General features: G+C 42.1%; 1 protein-coding gene across 18 annotated transcripts in view; it reads right to left on the bottom strand.

The window, feature by feature from the left end:
• KIAA1217 (KIAA1217 ortholog) overlaps nt 1-20544 on the bottom strand; it is a 377603-nt gene that overhangs the window by 10822 nt on the left and 346237 nt on the right. For all 18 annotated transcript variants that reach the window (XM_052804272.1, XM_052804399.1, XM_052804291.1 and 15 more), the window contains 6 exons: nt 11708-11838; nt 11314-11461; nt 9134-9635; nt 8220-8400; nt 2380-2534; nt 1616-1762 (listed from right to left, as the gene is read on the bottom strand). In XM_052804272.1, coding sequence (XP_052660232.1) covers nt 1616-1762; nt 2380-2534; nt 8220-8400; nt 9134-9635; nt 11314-11461; nt 11708-11838 — 1264 coding nt within the window. The remainder of the gene's footprint in view (nt 1-1615; nt 1763-2379; nt 2535-8219; nt 8401-9133; nt 9636-11313; nt 11462-11707; nt 11839-20544) is intronic.

The following is a 20544-nucleotide window of genomic DNA, read 5'->3' as shown; positions in this document are numbered from 1 at the left end:
AGCTGATGCCTGTGGGACCTGACTATAAACACCTGCATCAAGGGCAGCACTTTCAGAGCCAGACAGCTCTCAATCATCCTATGATAGGGTTTTTTGTATATTCTGTGGTGCTAGATTTTTATCAGAATGTTGTATGATGTTTGATCAAATGACTTTTACAAAAATATTTATAGGTATACAATTCAGTTTAAGCAGTCAAACCTGTTACCTGATCAAAGAGTGTTGTTTGCTTTGACAGATCTGTGTTCCATTACAATGTGTTTACTAGCATAACTGTTTATGCCTGTCCTTTAGTTCTTCACTGATTGAATCCTGTCCCTGATTTTCCACCATTCTGCCTGTGACTGATATCAGACTAATGAGCCTGTAGCTCCTGGATCAAGCAGTTTGCCCTTTCTAAAATATGGTACTCTGTCAACCTTCTAAAATATACCTGGTATTTTGGTATTGGTTTAAAATGAGCGCTGCTCGTGCCCCAAACTAGCATTTAAACACTCATTCCCTGTTGAGCTACCATGCTTATTTCTCCTCTTTAGCTCCCCTCAGCCCCCCTTTATAGACCTTAACCTCCACTTCATTGTCACCAGTTGCAAGGCAGCCAGGTTGCTTTCCTAGAGACAGGACATAATGTGACAGTTTCACTGTCCCCAGCTCTCCTGTTGCACTAGCCATTAGCACACAAACGGGGGATAAGGGTAAACCACTGTTCTCACTCCCTGCAAACCAGCTGTCTGAAGCACTGGTGGGTGAGAGCTGAGCAAAGGGGCAGGGTGGACCCATCATGTGTAATGGTTACTACTTAATGTCCGCATCTCCTGTGCTGCAAAAGCTCCCTGGGCAGCATCAAACCCACCTCTTGGCAGGTGGACAGCAGGGATCATCTCATGTCATTAACAGTGCTCTGAAACACCCCAACATCAGAAGTTATAGCCAGTTAGTTAAGCTGATCCACTTCTCCTTTCCTTGTGTGGGCATGGAAGAGAACAGACGGTGCCCCTGGGAAGCTGGAGCTTGCTGATGGTAGCTAGAATAGTTGGCTTGTAGTGCAGCATCACCATCACTGAACTAAACCGGCCTATGTGCTATCAAGCAAAGGACCAGCAAGAGAGCACTACTTCTATGCCACTGGCAGAGTAATGTACCAGTTACACAACAGGGAACAGCAAATGTTTCAACATTCAAACACTCTGGGAAACATTGGACCATAGCACAGAACAAGTGAGCGCAGCCCACCAGGAGCAGACCCCGTAGTCTCTGTTCCCACCAATGTTAACATGAATGACGGACTCTCACCACCTTGCTGGTCTGGTACTAAGTGAGAAATGCTAGGCCAGGGACAATCATGCCAAATGCACACCAATATTTTACTTGTCCCATCTACACGTGTAAGATTCTCCAGTGGCAACCACTGCATTCTTGACCATTCTTTTAGCTCCGGACCTCTTGAACAAAATTTGGGCAGTGCTTACAAAACATGTACCACCCAGTACAATAAAGTGGGACCGGGTGAGACTAGAAGACCTACTTTCCTTTACGTTCTGAGCTAGAAATTGTGCTGAGGCCCTAGAAGTGATATCGGGCACAGGTGTCTTCATGTGCAATCCAAAAGGCATACCTGTAATTCTGCCATTATTTTATCTCCTTCCTCTTCCTCTTCGTCTTTTGCAGCTGATGCTACATCATGTCCTGTGCTCCGAGACAATGCCTGATCCTCTTTAGGGGCTTTGGATTGTGCTATTTGCCCAGCATCTTCACTGCATTCCTACAAGGGGATGAGAAAGCACAGTCAGACAATATAGTTGAGCCCTCCTGATGCAAAGCAAACACAGAAATTCAACACTACTGCAACTCCCCTGTTGCAAGGTCCCTCTTCCTTTTTAAAGAGACTGCTACTTCATCAGTTTAAAAGCAACCAATATTGCTGATGTGATAGCATGTTCATAGATTAAAAAGCTTCCCAACTTGGACTTCCCTCCACTTCCTTCAGAGAACAGGTGGGGAAAGGAAGCCCAAAGAAACTAATTTGCAACATTTTTGTAAAAATGCCCTCAAATCTGAGCTGATCTTCCCCATCTGTGTAAGGCAAGCTTTTTTTATTTTTAATCTTCTTACCACTCTAAATGAAAGCAGCCTGTGACTTGCCTTCTACATCGCTAGGATATAAGAGCAGCAAGACTCCTGTAAACAGAACTGATCAAACCTCACTTGTTCATTTGGCCTAACAGTAGTGTTTCCAGGTAAGCAGTTTCAGTAGCCCTCCAGGATGTAGCTCTGTCCCAACTTATTTTGTGGTTTATAGACACAACCCAAGCCTGGGGATGCTTCTCTGTGCCAGCCACTTATCAACAGTCTGATTGCCTAGAGTCTGAATCATCAAACCTTGACAGCAGCAGCCTCTTTTCTGGCTGCATAGATGACATCTCCTGATCTCGTTGTGGTTAGTCCTGACCCTGGCAGGTAACTGCGCCGTGGAGGTGGAGGGGGTGGAGACTTGGTCAGCTTGTCATTATCCTGTTCTCCATCAGGACCTTCTTCTGCAGGTAAACAGAGCAGCACAAAGTGAGCATAGGTGAAGAAGGGGAAAAAAGTATATGCATCCCTGCCTCAACTGGAAAGGAAAAATATGTCTTAAAAGGTCCTACTGCTGAATATATATGAATAGAAACACATTTGGGATTCAAGTGGAACCGCCTCGAACGAAAGAAAACAGTGCTGCACTTGCACAGAGAAACTGGGTCACTTCACTCAGAAATTTTCAGCAAAACTCCTGCCCTCCGTGCCACTGTAGCTGGGTTTCAGCCCTTGGTGTACAAGTGTGATAGCAGAGAACATATTTGTAGATTAATCACTTGTAAAGAAACATGTAAGGTGCAGGTTCAGCTGAGTACCTGCTTACAGGTAGTGCCCCATAGTCTCCTTTGAAGGCATGGCCACTGACATGGATACTAGCAAGACACCAAGCCTGGAGGCTTCTCATTGTTCTCGGGAATTCTGAGGCAACAGCACACATTTCTGCTCTGCCTGGGAGGTACTGCCGGCAAGGTGCTAGGAGAGGAACTGAAGAGTTTTGTCCATCTTACAGTTGAACAAAACTAGCTAAGTTCAGACAAAGGGTGAGAGGGAAAATGTAAACACTGCTCTAGAGATGTCAACAGGGGACCACCAGGGACAACTGTACTTCCTCCTCTTCTAAGACAGCATTTAGTTTCACTTAACTTACTACTAACTATTCCAGGAATGCATAGTTTTGCCTTTGAATTATCATATAAGAGCCCTATATATATTTTGCTAACCCACAAAGATTCAAATACCAAATACAACAGCTGAGCACAGCCAGTCCTTGCTTTCCGAGGAGAGTCTTCCGAGAGAAGACCAGTTTCTCAAACTGGCATTCCCCCCACCCCCCCATGATGCTTCCCCACCCAGCTGCCACTTCTTCTTCCCCACTGTCACTGGACAGCATTTTTTCCAGAAGCAGCATTACCCTGCTTGTGACCATTCCCTATGTGTTTCTGGTCACAGGCTAAGTACCACACGCGTCAACAGCCATGTTTTCACACTGCTGTTTACGATGTTTGTTTTCAAGAGCGAGAGAACGACCTTTCTGCAGCTACTCAGTCTTATATAAACAGCTGGAATAAATATAACCCAGAAAGATAAAACCTCCTGCTTTTGGGATTACCCAGCTGTTTAGGGCTAAGTGTTCCCTCTGGGCAAGTTATTGCATAACTGCCCGCTCCTGGGGCTGTGTCAGGCTCCCCCGACATGCCGGCTGGCCCCTGGGCCTGGATGGAGCCCTTGTCTGACCTGGCCTCATCTTCGTTCCCTTCTTAGCTCAAATGATCTTTGAAGCTGCTTAAGCTTAAAGAAATGCTCAGTTGTATTATATCCCTCCCTGGTTATCTGGCACTCACTTGCAGAATTGCAAGAGTGAATTTCCAGATGCACTTTACATTAGACCATTTCTTTGGTCAATACACACCACTCAGTTTTTAGTGACATCAGATTTACTTCTACCAGCGCAAGGTAAGATATGCTACTGTAAAATCAGAGTAATTCTCTAACATGGTGTTTAGCAGAATATGATGTAGGGCCTGTGCAAATCACTACTTCTTTTAATGGGCTCAACCCATTACCCTCAAACAGGTAGCGGCTCTGACTGCAAGAACACCAAAGTTCTTCTCGTACTTATTAAGAGCAAGGCTGGATGAGAGACATGGAAGGCACAAAGAGAGAATGATTCCTACCACCTCTTTCACATCTGTGAGACATCATCCATCTCCATCTTCAAATAAAAAGGAGAAACACGAGCAAGAGAAATTGTCAGTGAGCGTGGCAGGTGCACAGGCTATCGAAGGCTAATCCCCCTCACACCCCTTAGCTGGAGTCATTAAGGAGAGGTTGTGATAGGGTTTGCTCACAGTCAATGCAATGACACTGGGCAAGACAAAACTTCAAAGCTGGATTTCTATTTTCTTTACTAAACAATTATATTTCCCCAATCTAAATGGAAAGGAAAAAAAATTTGGAGGAAAAAAATGAGGAAAAGACCTTATTCTAATACTTTATTTTTCCTATGGCTGAGTTGTTCTAGCATATTTAAAGAGGGAGGAGTAAATGGACAAATACAACTCACTAAGTCTGAGACTACCCATGAACAAAAACATTACTTTATGGAACTTTCTTTGGTGCCAAAGGGCTCAGCACTTCTGTGAACAAAATGGGAGTTGTTCATTGCCAGCTGTTCACTGAGCTGAAGCATTCTTCAACAGGCACAGACAGACTGGAATGAATTTCTCCCACCATGCAAACTTCTACTTGCACCAAAAAAATCCAACATGTCTTAAAAAGATCTCAAAATAATAATGCCTGCCTTGAGGCAGGCTTTGTAGTCAGATAAGCAAACTGTCCTTAATGGAAGCTACTATCACTCAGCACTTGCAAAAATCTGGGTAGTCTCACATATGAAGGCACAAAGAGAGATGAAGGAGCCCAATTTCTAATGTACATGCTAGAGACATTCCCCATATTTTTCACTGAACAATCTTGATAACAAAGTTGAGTTAGAGTCAAGACATTAAAGAATTATTTACAGTCATCTGCAAAATTGTGTAAAGTGTGTAATTTTACTTCGTTTTGTGCTTTGCAAGGGGAAAAAAAAAAGTTTCTTAATTGGGTTCTGTGTGGAGAATGGCTGAGACAACATATTCTGGCAACGTGATCTATCTGGGTTCTGCAGTGAAGGCCACAGAGGACTCTGCTAATTCATGGCCAAAATGTCTTATGTGCTATATTAGTAGGTAGGTGGTCTCTCTTTCCTTATGTTGCTCAGTTTTCTAGTCTACAGAAGACTGATACTGAAATTTTCATCTTGAATCATAGAAGACTTGGGCGGCATGTGAGATGTTTAGCAGCTATTAAGGAAAAGTTTTGCTGTTCCCTTATTTATGTTACTATTACAGGATCCATTATGCACAACAGAAGGCAAATGTCGCATTCTCATCAAATTTCTCTTTAAATCTGCTGGCTACACACTGTGCAAAATTGTATTCTAGAAGTGGATTAGTTAACTACGCAAGTTACAAAACTTCTGTTATTGTGCTCTGCACTTCTTAAGATGTCACAGCTCACTGCACCCATATGGTATTTATTTTCACTGACTTCTTCTATTTATGCCACACATTATACAAGATAATTGTGCTGATAGCCAGTAACCTTGCTGAATGGTGCTAGAATTCTAAAATTATTTTACAAGGTTCAACAGAATTTATTTTAAACATGTATGTTGTGAAATATCCAAGGAGCTACAACTTGTCAGTGTTAAAGCTGCGCCTGGAACAAAATGTTGCATCTGAAAACACTCCTCCCAAATTCTATATGAATTTGTCTACACAAGCTCCAGGGCATTGCTTTGCAGCTGTTTACAACACCTTGAGTGCAGCATGCAGGTCTGGTCTCCACAGCTCCAGAAGGACACAGTGGAGTTAGAGAAGGGCAACTGAAATGAGCCTGGGGAGGGAGCAGCTGGCCTAGATGGAGGGACCAGAAAGGCTGCAAGTTTGCAGTTTGGAGCCTGTGGGGCAGGCTGAGACGTCCAGGATATGATCAAGGTTTTATCCACTGCCTTCACAATTTTATAAAGGGAATGCAGAGCTGTTGTTTCCCAAATTGCAGAATATTAGAACTATGGGGATCTCAGTGAAGCCGGTACGAGATCAGTTTCAAATAGATGAAGGAAAGCTTCACAAGATGGGGAGCTTGCTGCCACAGCGGTGGGGATGCAAATGGTATAAGCAGGTATACAGGAATTACTGGATAAAAGGTCCATAATGGATATGAAAAGGAGGAGGTTGGGATATTCCCTCTAGTATCAATTGGGGGTGCTGGGGGAGTACTAGCAGACTGCAGAAGGTGGCCAGATTCTGTGCTGCCCACAGACAGTATCTCCCATTGCCTCTGTCAGAGACAGACTGCTGAGCCAGAGGGACTATTGCTTAAGTAGCTGGGTAAGAATTTTGCAGCTGACTCACATTTGGCTAATGAGGTAAATCCAAGGTTTGGCTGAGGCATCTTCTTTGCTCCTTGAACTTTGAAGAAATTCAGACATGTATTTTTATGTTAAATTGTGAAAGATATAGGACTGGAAGGACACCCTATCATCCTGCTACCACAAATTAGCTCTGCCTATATAATTCTTGATCAATGCTAGTCTAAGCCATTCTCTCCAATGATGGGGATCTTACATCCTCCTCATTGCCTCATACAGCCTTCTTCAGTGCTTCACTTTCCTTATCATTATCAGGTTTTTCCCTAATACTTAACCTGGATCTTCCTGGTTGCAATTGCCAACTTCTGCTGCTGTTCTACCCACACAAAGCAAGTTGGTCTTTTCTTTTTTTAGCAGATTTTTATCTATTCAGAGATTGCTTTGTCCTTCCTCAGCCTTTGCTTCATCATGCTAAACAAAACCAATTCTTCCTTTTTTGTTCCTCAGAGATCATGTTTTTTTAGAACTCTGGTCATTATCATCACTGTCATCTTAACTCCCTCCTATTTGTTCAGTCTTCCTTGAAGTCCAAAACATTGAGTTTGGGAATTTCTATGTAAGAGCTCACCACTGCTAGGCAGCTTCCTGTGTCTTGTAGATATTCCTGTTCATCTCATTATGATGTTTGCCTTTTTTTGCTACAGGGTTGCAGTCTGACTCACATTCAATTTGAAACTTGATATATCTATATCATAGCTATGGACAGCCAGAATGCTTACTGTGAAAGTCACTCTCCTTCATTCCTACGTATCTATCCACCTCCCCAAGACAACTCTGTTATGTAGCATCACAGATCATTTTCAGACCTCTGAGGGACTCATCCAAAACACTGGTTGTATTTATAGTTTAAGATTATGAAGTTAGCAAGGATCATTAAGATAAAATAGTCTGAATTTCCACTTAACATAGGTTCAAGGATTTCTTTAAGCAGGTCTTGCATCATGCACAGAGCTTGTGTCTGAGCAGTCTTTCAGAAAGAAACATAGTATTGCTTGAAGATTTGAAGTGGCAGAGAATCCCGTATGTTCATAATTAAACTTCAGTGATTAGTTACACTGAATGTCAAATTTGACAGCTAATTTTTAATGTGGCTTTTTCTAGCTTCAGCTTCCAATTGTTAGAACTTACTGGAACATGTTCTGCAAAGTTAAAAGGCCTCCTTACCCTCAGAAACCTCAGGCATGTCTTGATCTTCTTTTGATAACAAATATGCCTACAAAAAGAACTTTTTAGGTTTCTGATGGTAAGACCATTTGTGCTCAAACTCTGTGATTCTTTCCAGAGCTCTCTGTAATGCTGGACTTTTAAGTGCAAAACTGAACACAGTATACTAGATATAGATATGGTATAGTACACAGATAACTCTCATCTCTGTCAAAAGCAAGGTGTAGTCTTACTCTCCTGCTCATGAGAGGTCTTTATCTCCAGAGGACACACTCACTCCCTCAGTTGCAATACAGGGAAATCCATGTTCAGCCGGTTACCCACACTGGCATCTGCAAAATCACTGGATCCTGTCCCCAGGACCTGCATTACTACTCAGGGTCATACTCACAGGTATGATCAAGAACACAGAAATCTGTAAACTGAAACCATTCTAGGAAGTAGGAAAAATAACCTCTCTTTTCTGGATATGCAATTCTTCAGCATCATTTACTCTAGCAAACCTTACCTGAGACTTCTAGCTTTTCCACTGCATCCCCTTTAGGCAGGGCTGCTGGCTGGGGAGGCATCTCTAGGTTAGGAATTGACTTCATTATATTGGCCTGTGCCTCTTCCAAGAGCTTTTCAAATTCCTTTCCATTATAGTGATCGAGGTTTTGTCTTTTCTCTTCCCATTTCTTTTCAGCTTTCTAGACAAAAACAGTAAAGCATCTATTTATTTCTCTGACTTCTGTTGTGATCACTTACTTTAAAGAAATTCCATGTGTAAACATTATAGGTGAATACGGATAGATTTTTTCAGTTCTAGTCAGCAACTAGAGGAAATAATACATATTAACATTAACTGTACACTGGTTCTGACTTCCATTGTGCTACATATGGCACAAACACATGACAGACTGACAGTGGCCACTGCTCACTAAAGGAACAAAGGCAAAATTTAAATCTGGGTCACTGCCTTACTATATCACACCGGTGATTAAAGTGCATGTCTGTAATAAGAGATGAGAGTTCACTTGTGGGTTTTCTCAATATCTCTGTGTGAAACCACTGGAACTTCACACTCTTTCACTTTTACCTCTCCATAATGAGGGATATGGAGATTTAAAGAGTGAATGAAATCCACTGATGCAAGTGTTCCCAGAGAATCATGTTATTGTTCAAAAATAAGGTTTTCTAAAAAAGATTTTTTTTTTTTTTAATAGAGGTTATTTAAAAAACACAGTTACTCATTTTTGGTTACATGTTATTACCCTGTTGCATTTAAAATCAGAGGGTATCTTCAGCAGTGCATGGTGTAGTTAGGGGTTAAGCGCATAAATCCCCAGAACGCAGTTGAATAATCCCACCTGCAGTCTCAAGAGTGAAACTGGGAGCTCAGGCCCAAAGAGAGGACAACTGGTTGAGTAGAATACACCGTACCTCAATTGATACAGCTCGGTTTCTGGTACTTGCACTGTGAATTTCCTCAATGAAAAGACTTTGCATGGTGGTGCCATTGACAGAGACCTGTGGTGCTGGCGTGGCTTGTGTGGGCTGGGATCCTGCTGTGGGCTCTTGCAGGGTGGCTGGTGGGGTGGCTGAGAGGTGGCCGCCCGCTGGCACACCTTCGCTGTGGCTGGCTGCAGTGGGTGAACTCTGGGCATGGTTGACCAGGGCTGATGAGTGCTGAGACTGATGGATGACAACAGGCGAGCTCTGCACATGATGGACCGTCATTGTTGAGAAGGGGATGACTTCTGACTTGACTGATGACACCTGGGACTCTGATGTGATTGCTGTGAGGTTTTGCTGTGCATGTCCCTGGGCATGCTTCAACTCCTCCTGGTTTTTCAGAGCATCAGCTGCAGTGGCCTTTTCCAAGGCAGAGTATTGCACGGCTTGGGATGGATCCACACCCCTCAGCAGTCCTTCTGTAACATGTCTGCCCAGCCAAATTGAACACAACAGCGTGGCACATGGTTAGCATACAGGCAAGTCATGAGCAATACTTAACAATAAACTTCTGCAAGGGAAAAGCACCTGTATCAAAAACACCAAAATAGTTTTTTTTCTTCCAGATGTTCTCAGTTGTGTGATTTTATAGCTTTCTGTCAGACTCAGGGACTCAGAGTTTTAAAGCGGCCACTCTAATTAGGATGCTTTTGCCTTTTAAAATGTTTACAAACCTTCATGGATGTACTGGCACTTTTCGACCAAACCATGAGTTACAGTGAGTTGATTTTAGACGGAGAATGGAAATCAGTTGACTTAAATTTTATACACTGTATCTAGCTAAACAAGATGTTCCTGGACTATTAGCACAAAAAGTGATAGTTACATAGAATGTAAGGTAGCAGTTTGGCAAATTGCCAAAACAAAACCTTCAAATGATACTTCATGAAGGTCTTGTCTGTCAGAGTTTGGGGTAGGATGAGCTAAGGATGTGAAAAGTCAACTATTTCTGGCAGCTAGCTGTGAAATGACTGAGCTTCGGAGTGTTGCTAGCCATCAAATGCCATCAGTTTTTCCATTACTGAAACAGACTTTATGAGGCTTAGTACATACTTTTGCTGCAAAAAATTACTTTTGGTAAAACTTTGGCATGCATAGCTTATTGGTTTTTTTCCCAAACAGGGCGAGACAGGAAATAACTGTAGTAATTTTTAAGAAAAGGAAACTAATATGAAACGATATAGATGTTTATCTACAAGGAAAAATAAGTCATGGCTCTTAGAAGACCTGTTACATAAACCATTTTATCCATCTGCCAGTACTGGCAAATCCATTTTACATATGCTCCAGAATATATGGAAACAATGACAACCCTACATTCCTTAGAATAATCGTAGCATCAATAGGCTTGTGACTTACATTTTCTTGTAAGTAAGTAAGTGAAGTAAAATTGAGACCACCACCACTGACAGTTTGGCCTGATTCACTGGTTTTGAGTAGGAATTAAATCCAATGCCTATTGCCTCATATAAAGCAGCAGTCATTTGCTGCTCATATATTCTGACAAACATAGCTAAACACTGGCACTTAGTGGACACAAATCTTATCTAATATTTCACCTTTCTCTAACACATCTTCCTTGCAAAGAACAGAATAAAGAATTTGCATGAATTCACAAGCATATTGAAAAATATTTCTGTCTCAGAAGGTTTAGGATATCTTTATCCACTTAGAATCTTTTCCTGTTTTATTTCTTACTGTTACATTTTTGGGGACACACGTTTCATTGTCAGAGAATATTTCTGTTAGCTTAGATTGCTGTAAATGCCTACAGTTAATTAGCTCAGATATGGGACTGATGCCACTCTGTAAGCTTTCTCATCCAGGTACTTCCCAAATCTGGAAGTGTTGAGTTCAGAGGGACCTAGTTTCAATCATAAGACCTGGATGACTGGGGCTGTTGTTCAAAACAGAACCACTGCACAGAGCACAGGAAAGGCTAATTATTTGTTTTCCCTTGAGAGGGCTCTAGGAAGAATCTATAAAATACTGCAAGCAAGTTGCATTTCTCAAAATTGCCTGGGGAGAGGGGGAGAACCCAAACCCACAAGCTGTTCCAGCCCTGCTTGAGGAAATTCTTTGGTTTTGAAGAAAAAAAAAAAAATCACCTCCTGAGCATGGTAAGGATATCCGTCATGCTGCGTACACGTTTCAGCAAGCTGTCTAGCTTGTGTGGTTCTTCCTTTAGGAACCTCACGGCTTCTACCTCAATCCGGAGGATCGCACGCATTTTATTCTGCAATGTTGGGAACTCTCCTGCAAAGGACAACAACTGTGAAGCTCAAGAGGGAATGATAAAACCTCTGGGGAGAAATGGATGATGGGGTGAATGTTAAACAGTTGAGTGTCTACCTTTCTCCAGGGGCCATGCAACAAGCTCCTTAATCCCAACTTTAAATCTTTTGGGAAGTGAAAGTTAATGCCCCCAGATCAAAGGCAAAACTGTTCTCAGCCACTGTGGTTAAAAGAAAAGAACCAAAAGTACAAAGGAAAAGCACATACCTTTCAGGGTGGCAACAGCTTCTCCCACTTGACGCAAAAGAAAGGCTCCATCTTCAACATCTTTCAGTGTAACTGTCTTGCTGGAAGCAGTGGAGTCCCTCTTCAGGTCTTCAACAAATGCCTCCAGCTCACTGGTAAAACAAAAAAAGTGGACATAAAATGCAAGCGGGACTTTCACATTACAATCAAATATAGGTAAATGAATGGAGTAAACTAAACCAGAAACCTCAGCTGTGGCATCTTTAAATCTGACACCACAGGTTGAAAAAACAGCAGGGTACTATGAGGGGAGGTGAGGATGCTGGATGCTTGCACTCACAGCAGAGGAACAGGCTTGTAACTAGCCCAAGTCATTGATTTCCCTGACAGGCTGCAGATGTGCAGAGCATATTGACCTCAGGGCAGCTACACTACAAAGAGCAGGTGGGGTGGTGAAACACATCTAACAGCCAGCCCTCTGGGGATGCAAATCCTAGAAGGGTACAGACACACCGTACCACTACATCCAGTACTGGTTTGCACCTTGCATTTTCTCATTGCTGATGACATGCAAAGGAATGCCCAACAGTGAAGTAACAATCCCAAAACTGGCACTAATGGCCCCTTGATGCAACCTTGTTTATCTGCCAGATCCTGCTAGACAGGATACAGGGTCCTGTTTCCCTGAGGAGCCAGACTGAAAGAGCAAGTGTGCATTGTGTGCAGCTCTTGCTCAGCATTTGGATTTGGATTCAAGAATGAATCACTTAAGATGTTTTTTCCAACCAGTGCTGTCCCATACTTCCTCCAGCTCCATCTGGTACTTCCTCATTACCTTTCCCAATATTTTTTCCAGTGCTTCCATACTTCACATAAATTTTCACAATCCTTCAGACACATAAACTTTATTTTTCCATTTAAGGTTGAGACCACATTGATTTAGCTGGAGTTTCCACACAGAAACATAGAATCATAGAATCATTTAGGTTGGAAAAGACCTTTAAGATCATCAAGTCCAACCATAACCCAACACCACCATGCCCACTAAACCATGTCCTGAAGTGCCTCGTCTATGAGTTTTTTGAACACTTCCAGGGATGGTGACTCCACCACTTCCCTGGGCAGCCTGCTCCAATGCCTGACAACCCTTTCAGTAAATAAATTTTTTTCTAATATCCAATCTAAACCTCCCCTGGCGCAACTTGAGGCCATCTCCTCTCGTCCTAGGCTTAAAAATTTCTCAAAAAACCCTGAAATGCATTATGCACAACTATACAAACACCCATGGAAATACCATAAAAGGAACATCTCTTGAATATTTATTCTATAGGTACCTATATATATATTCTATATTTATTCTATAGGTACCTTCTATAGGTATGTCGGTGATAAAAGGAAGACTAGGGAAAATGTGGGCCCTCTCCAGAAGAAAACGGGAGACCTGGTTACCTGGGACATGGAGAAGGCTGAGGTACTTAATGATTTTTTTGCCTCAGTCTTCACCAGCAAGTGCTCCAGGCACACCACCCAAGACACAGAAGGCAAAGGCAGGGACTGGGAGAATGAACAACCTCCTGCCATAGGAGAAGATCAGGTTCGAGACCATCTAAGGAACCTGAAAGTGCGCAAGTCCAAGGGACCTGATGAGATGCATCCATGGGTCCTGACGGAACTGGGGAATGAAGGGCTAAGCTACTCTTCATCATATTTGAGAAGCTGTGGCAGTCCAGGGGAGTTCCCACTGACTGGAAAAGGGGAAACATAACCCCCATTTTTAAAAAGGGAAAAAAGGAAGACCCGAGGAACTACAGGCCAGTCACTCTCACCTCTGTGCCTGGCAAGATCATGGAGTAGATCCTCCTGGAAACTATGCTAGGGCACACGGAAAATAAGGAGGTGATTGGTGACAGTCAACATGGCTTCACTAAGGGCAAATCATGCCTGACAAATTTGGTGGCCTTCTATGACAGGCTTACAGCGTCAGTGGATAAGGGAAGAGCAACAGTCATCTACCTGGACTTGTGCAAAGTATTTGACACTGTCCCACACAACATCCTTGTCTCTAAATTGGAGGGACATGGATTTTACAGATGGATCACTCAGTGGATAAGGAATTGGCTGGATGGTTGCACTCAAAGAGTTGTGGTCAATAGCTCAATGTCCGTGTGGAGACAAGTGATGAGTGGTGTTCCTCAGGGGTCGGTATTGGGACAGGTGCAGTTTAAGACATGGAAAGCGGGATTGAGTGCACCCTCAGCAAGTCTGCCAATGACACCAAGCTGTGTGGTGCAGTCAACAAGCTGGAGGGAAGGGATGCCATCCAGAGGGACCTTAACAGGTTTGAGAGGTGGGCCCGTGTGAACTTTATGAACTTCAACAAGGCCAAGTGCCAGGTCCCGCACATCAGTTGGGCAATCCCAAGCACAAATAGAGGCTGGGTGATGAGTGGATTGAGAGCAGCCCTGAGGAGAAGGATTTGGGGGTGTTAGTGGGTAAAAAACTGAATATGAGCCAGCAATGTGCGCTCGCAGCCCAGAAAGCCAATCACATCCTGGCTGCATCAAAAGAAGTGTGGCTAGCAGGTTGAGGGAGGTGATTCTGCCCCTCTACTCCACTCTTGTGAGACCCCACCTGGAGTATTGTGTTCAGCTCCAGGGGCCCCAACATAAGAAAAACATGGATCTGTTGGGAGTGGGTCCAGAGGAGGGCCATGAAGATGATCAGGGGGCTGGAGAACCTCCCCTATGAAGACAGGCTGAGAGAGGTGAGGTTGTTCAGCCTGGAGAAGAGAAGGCTCCAGGGAGACCTTATAGCGGCCTTCTGGTACCTAAAAGGGGCCTACAGGAAAGATGGGGAGGGATTCTTTATCAGGGAGTGTAGTGCTAGGACAAGGGGAAATGGGTTTAAACTGAAAGAGGGTAGATTTAGATATAAGGAAGAAATTCTTCACCATGAGGGTGGTGAGGCACTGGAACAGGTTGCCCAGAGAGGTTGTGGATGCCCCATCCCTGGAAGTGTTCAAGGCCTGGTTGGATGGGGCTTTGAGCAACCTGGTCTAATGGAAGGTATCCCTGCCCATGGCAGGGAGGTTGGAACTAGATGATCTTTAAGGTCCCTTCCAACCCAAACCATTCTATCATTCTGTGATTCTGTGATTCTAAGAGAAATCCAACTCTATTAAGATACCAAATTTACTAACAGGAATATTCTGAGAAGCAGTTTAATTGCATGGTAGAAAACAATGCAAAGCAAACTCTGAACTGACAAATCGGCTACTCATTTTAACCTAATTTTGGGCCTCATTTCTTGCATCCACTCAGGTAGCAGTTTTGCAATTGCTGTAAGAGAACCAAGGTATGGGCTTATTGCCTGAAAAGGAGTAGGGGAAGACTGCCTTCTGCACCAGCTGCAGGTCTTGCATTTCCAGATGTTTCCCTTGCACCAGCACTGCCACGCAAATCCAGCAGAAAATTAGTTATTTTCAGCCAGGTCACTTCCTAGATCCATCCCAGTGAACAGGTGACATGGGGAGGAAAAGAGAAGAGTAGGTAGCCAGTAATGGAATAAAAAGGAGAAAATCCCTTGCAGCACCACTCCTCATTTAGGTCAATTTAAAGTGGAAGCACAGTCACACAGAACAATAAATGGCAGTACCATAGTACTTCTGATATACAGAGAAACAGAAATAGTATCAGGATGTGAACATGAAGTGCACACAGCAAAGAGTTCTTTTCAATCCAAGGACTAAGAACTTTAGAAACTATAAAATGATTTTGAATTAAGAATCATAAGGTTCTTCTCAACAGATCACAAACAAGTGGAGGTAAATGATCCTGTTCCCATTTTAAGACCACCGCTGCCAAGACTCTGCCTTGAGAAAGCTGGGGGAGTCACAATTTCCACTAGCACAAGAGTACTTGCAGGAAACAATCCCTTGGACCACACGATGGCAGCAAGGGAACGTTTCTCAGGGTATTTTTCCAGTGGAAGAGGCTGCAATAACGCAGACATCTGCTGTCTCTGTGTCTGCCTTTGCCATAAAGGGCACACATACAGTCTAGGAAGGAGCTGGAAAAAGAATTCGGCTTTCTGTCACTCACTACAATGCAAAGGCTGCTGCCCTCCAGAATGGTGCTCTACAGTCATGCATTCTCCCTACTCTTAATGCCCTGATACCGGCACTCAGGCTAGGCAATGCTACTTTGGGAATCATAGGGTATTCCCCCCTCCCTTTTGTAGATCAGCACTGGAAAAGCAGCTTCACAGATATTCGCATCCTTTTTATCAAAAATGATAAGGGCAGAAACTTAAATTTGTTCATGGGTGGACAGAAGAGAAAGGAGCAAACACAGAACAATGTTACGATCTTTTCGTAGGTTTATAATTGTTGGAAATGTGGGGATAAAGGAAAGACTTCCAGGTAGCTGACAATGGCTTTCTTTCCCCTTTGTTCTTTGAGCAGAAATGGAAAAGCCATCATAAATCCCTTTGATTCCATAAAGTGAGACTATACAAGACAAATGATCCTGAAATTACTCAGGGGATACCATATTACACTGCCTCATGTTGCTAACAACAAGGGACAAGAAACTTCAGCCCTCAGGAGCCAAAGGCTGAAACAGATCCAGCAGTCTCCAGCATTTCTTTTCTGTAACTGGGGAAACAACTTGGCTTTATAGATTGGACTGAGCAAACCCAATTAACAAGACACATTAATGTAGTTTCAGCAGGCTAATACAAGATAAATGATTTTTCTGCATCTATGTTTTACACAGGGGAACTGAGGCAAACTCTTAATGCTGAGAACTTTCTTTAGGCAAAAAACCATCAGAGGATCTGTCTCAGATTGCAGTATCAGTAGAACAGGTTACAAAACAAACGGACAAAATTAATAGCAACAAATCACCCAAGCCAGACGGTATTTGCCCTGGAGTTCAATAGCAATTCGAGGGTGAAACAATTGATGCTAAGCACCTAACTTCTTGATTAAAATTGCTTTGGCACCAGAGTAGTGGAAAGTGTCATAGATGATACAAATAAATTTTTTACAAGGGGATGGGGCTATCCAGGGAACTCTACTCTGGTGAGACTGACACCCAGATTGGTGTAATTGATAGATACCAAAATAAAGAATAAACAATAAATAATTAGTGGACCAATGGATAAATATGCTGTGTTAGGGAGGAATTAATGTGGTTTGTGTAAAGAGAAGGTAAGTCTCACAAATCCACAAGGAAACAACAAAGGTATGGGGACAAGCTATAGCCCAAAAGGCTTTCAGCAAGCTATTTGAGCAAAACCTTTCAAGAAAGCAAAGTTGCAATGGGACAAGAGAGGAAATTCTCTCATGGGTAAAGTACTGGAAGTAAAGGGAAGGGATCAATGAACAGCTTACTCAATGAATGTAGTTTGCTGGTGGGTTCCACAGGGATCAGTGCTAGGGCTGGTGCTTTTCAACATATTATAAATTATTTAGAAAAGAGGATGAATAGTATAGTAAAAAAAATCTGAAAAGGATATTAAATTATTCAGGGGAATAATGAAAATGAAAGGTGACTGCAGAGGGCTGCAGATGGACCATTGGATACCAATTGACTGGAAAAAAAACAAAGACTAAATTAACTCGTAATAAATGTAAAGCAATGCTCATGAGAAGAGGAGAAATAAAACCAAAACCAACCCCACCTAAAACCAACAACCTCCCAAACCCCTAAGTTTCTAAACACAGTAATGAACTTTGAACTGATAATCGTCCATTGTGAGTGAGATGTTTAATTTGTAATGGAAAGCTCATGTGGAACATGACGAGAGGGAGGCCATCACCACACCACGGAATGAAGTCATGGTGTGCCCACATCCAATATAGCTGTTGCAGGGCTCTCCTCTCTCTCCATCCCCATCTCACAGATGTTCCCTAGAGTCAGAAAGGGCATAGAGAAAGGCAAGAGGATGAAAAAATGTACAGAAAGGCTTCTACAAGAGGAGTAACTAAGCAGTCTAGGACTTTTCAGGCTGGAAAAGGCATGACTGGGGGAAAAGGGAGTGGAAAGGGAGTGGAGGAGCATCTATAACATCATGACTAGCATGGCAAGGCTGAATATTCTGCTGTGCATGATTTAAGAGTTTGGGGATTGATTGACAGATGAAAGATTCAAAAACAAACAAAAAGATGTTCTTTCTAGCCAAGAAAGAATTACTCTATAGAATCATTGTGCCTAGATGCTATACACAACAAAGTTTACATAAATTTTTAAAAATGCGTAAGTTCATGAAAAGTAAACAATCCATGTAGAGCTTTTGCATATGAAGGTACCACCTCTGACTTGGAAAATCCCTGAGCTACAAGTCATTAAAAGCAAGGAGATGTGCTCTGAGCCATGTTCTTACATCCTTTCCCAAGTATTTGCTACTAGTCGCTCTTCAAGACTGCTAAGTGGAGTTTTGTTTTTACTGAGCATGGTTATTCTTATTAAAAAGTCTGATACTTTTCCTAACAAAAATATAAATTGTAACTTACTATGGATCATATCCAATTAGACAGATTGGATGTGACTATAATTTAAATACTGTGCTTGTAAAACACCCTCTATTAGAGTGCTTACAATTATCTACAACATATAGTAGTCATACCTGTAACGTGCTCCTCACAACATAAATACTTCATTAGTCAATGTGTCATATCACCATAATTTGTCCTTGGTCTGGTAAATTTTAAGGCTAGTATCTACAACCCCAAAAGTGACATCTCTAATGTTGAATCCAAAGACTAGATAGAAAAAAACCTACCCAGTTAATTCTGAGTGTGTATTTCACTGTTAGAAGTGTGCATAAGCACTACATTTAACAGTGTTCCTTAGATTTCATTAGGTAACTCTGAACTGTAATCCTGCTACAACTGTGACTCACATGGGCACACTTCTGTAGGCACCAGCATGAATAGTTGCTCAACAAAAAACTTGCTCTGAAATGTACACTGACATTTCTGCTGTTTACAACATGAAACTGCCAATATTTTTATTTCTTTTTTTCCCAGCGATAACCTTCAGAATTGCAGAAAGGAGAGCTTTTTAAACTGAGATGCACCACTTCAGAGCAGTAAATACACTTCTGTAAGTACTGCAGAAATCCTTAAGCTACCTTGTTTTGCATGAAGCCAGTCTACTGATTTAGTCCTATGATTTAGGAAAGGTCAAGAGGGCAACAGCTGAAATACTACGAGATGGTAATTTTTTTGCCTTGTTGCTTTGCATTTATTTATTTGCACTGGAATCAGCTTAATTGAAAGTGCCTATATAGAATGTCAACCTTTTTCTGAATACTGCCAGTGACATTTGGTGTGTAGTTTTGTGATGTATGCTCTTCATTATTAACAGCCATCAGCTGTTGAACTTAAAGCATTGTTGTCAGATGTGCTTTTTCTTTTGGGCTCTGATCCTGCAAACATGCAAATACATGATGAAAAAATCTCATTGGACACAACTGATGAAAAATAATTGTTTGTGATTGAACGTTTGTTTCTAGCATGTCTAAAAGGGTTGAACTAACATTTATAGCCTATGAATGATCTAAGTAAGACATTTCCCTGTAACATTAACAAATGAAGTAGCACAGAAGCAGCAGAAACTCTGTGAACACAAAAAATTCCAAACACTGATAAAACAGAACCATATTGCAGTCAAAGTCGTATCTTAAATGAACAGCTGTAACAACTAATGCCATTTGCACTTGACCTCACTCAGTATCCATTTTATGAGGCAATGAGATAAACAGCCATCACACAAATTGTTCTTTCCACAGAGAACAAACAATCTAGAAACTAGGCAATGAGGTACACAGGAATAAAGTGATGAACAGGAGGGTAATTACTTAAAACTACAACATAATGTTATTTAAGACTAGAAACCAGCTGAGAGGATTATATACACTAGCATGGACTGTTACTGCACATTCAACTTTTCTTCACAGAAAACATACACTCCCTTAGTAACACTCTACTTTGTCTTTACAGATGCACCATTTTTATTGCAAATCTTATTCATCTGACAACACATTGATCAACAGGAAAGATTTACTCTCCTTAGCTGTCAGTAAGTGTACTCCTATGGCTATTCAATCATCATTTCCCATGACAAGCTGACTAGGAAGTTTCTCTCTATTATGGAGCGATTGTTCAGGTGTGAACTAAATGTGGTAATGAGAAATAATTAGTTATATAGCATCTTACAAATGTGAGTGTTAGAACTAGTTAAATAGTTTATTGATTTCAGCTTCATCTTGCCTCCTGCCGACTCTGAACATGGACTAAAACAAACAACTGGATCCCACCAGTCTTGGTAGGCCAAAGTTTTTGGGGAAAAAAAGAGTCTTACAAAGAGCCTTTACACAACAGCAAAAAAAAGAAAAGTATTTTTATCTGCAGTTAAGTGTATGGAAATGCTGGTGAGTAAATTTTAGACAGAGACTGGCATTTCTGACTGCTGTTAGACTTCAATCCTCTATTTATGAGCTTCCCTTACCTCTCCCATGCAACAGCCAAAGCACGCACTTACTTTTGAAACCTGATTTTCATACTTAAAGCCAAATTCATTACCTTCCTTTGCATCCATTTGTTCTTGAGGAAATTCCTCCCTCCTTCCCTAAAGCGGAAGGGGAGAGCTACTGTAGGGGGAGGCTTTCAGAAGATGGAGGTGGTCACAGTCCTTACAGTGATCTGTCCCTTTACAGGGGACTTCTGAAGAGGTTGAAACTCTTTGTACTGGTGGGACTTACCCAGTGGGCTACACTAAGAAGGACTCCCAGTCAGGACCACTGATTTGTACGACACAGATACAGTTTTACAGCCAATATGAATGCAAAGA

Source organism: Harpia harpyja, chromosome 1 (assembly GCF_026419915.1).
Source record: "Harpia harpyja isolate bHarHar1 chromosome 1, bHarHar1 primary haplotype, whole genome shotgun sequence".
NCBI lineage: Eukaryota > Metazoa > Chordata > Aves > Accipitriformes > Accipitridae > Harpia > Harpia harpyja.
This window is presented reverse-complemented; position numbering and strand designations above follow the sequence as displayed.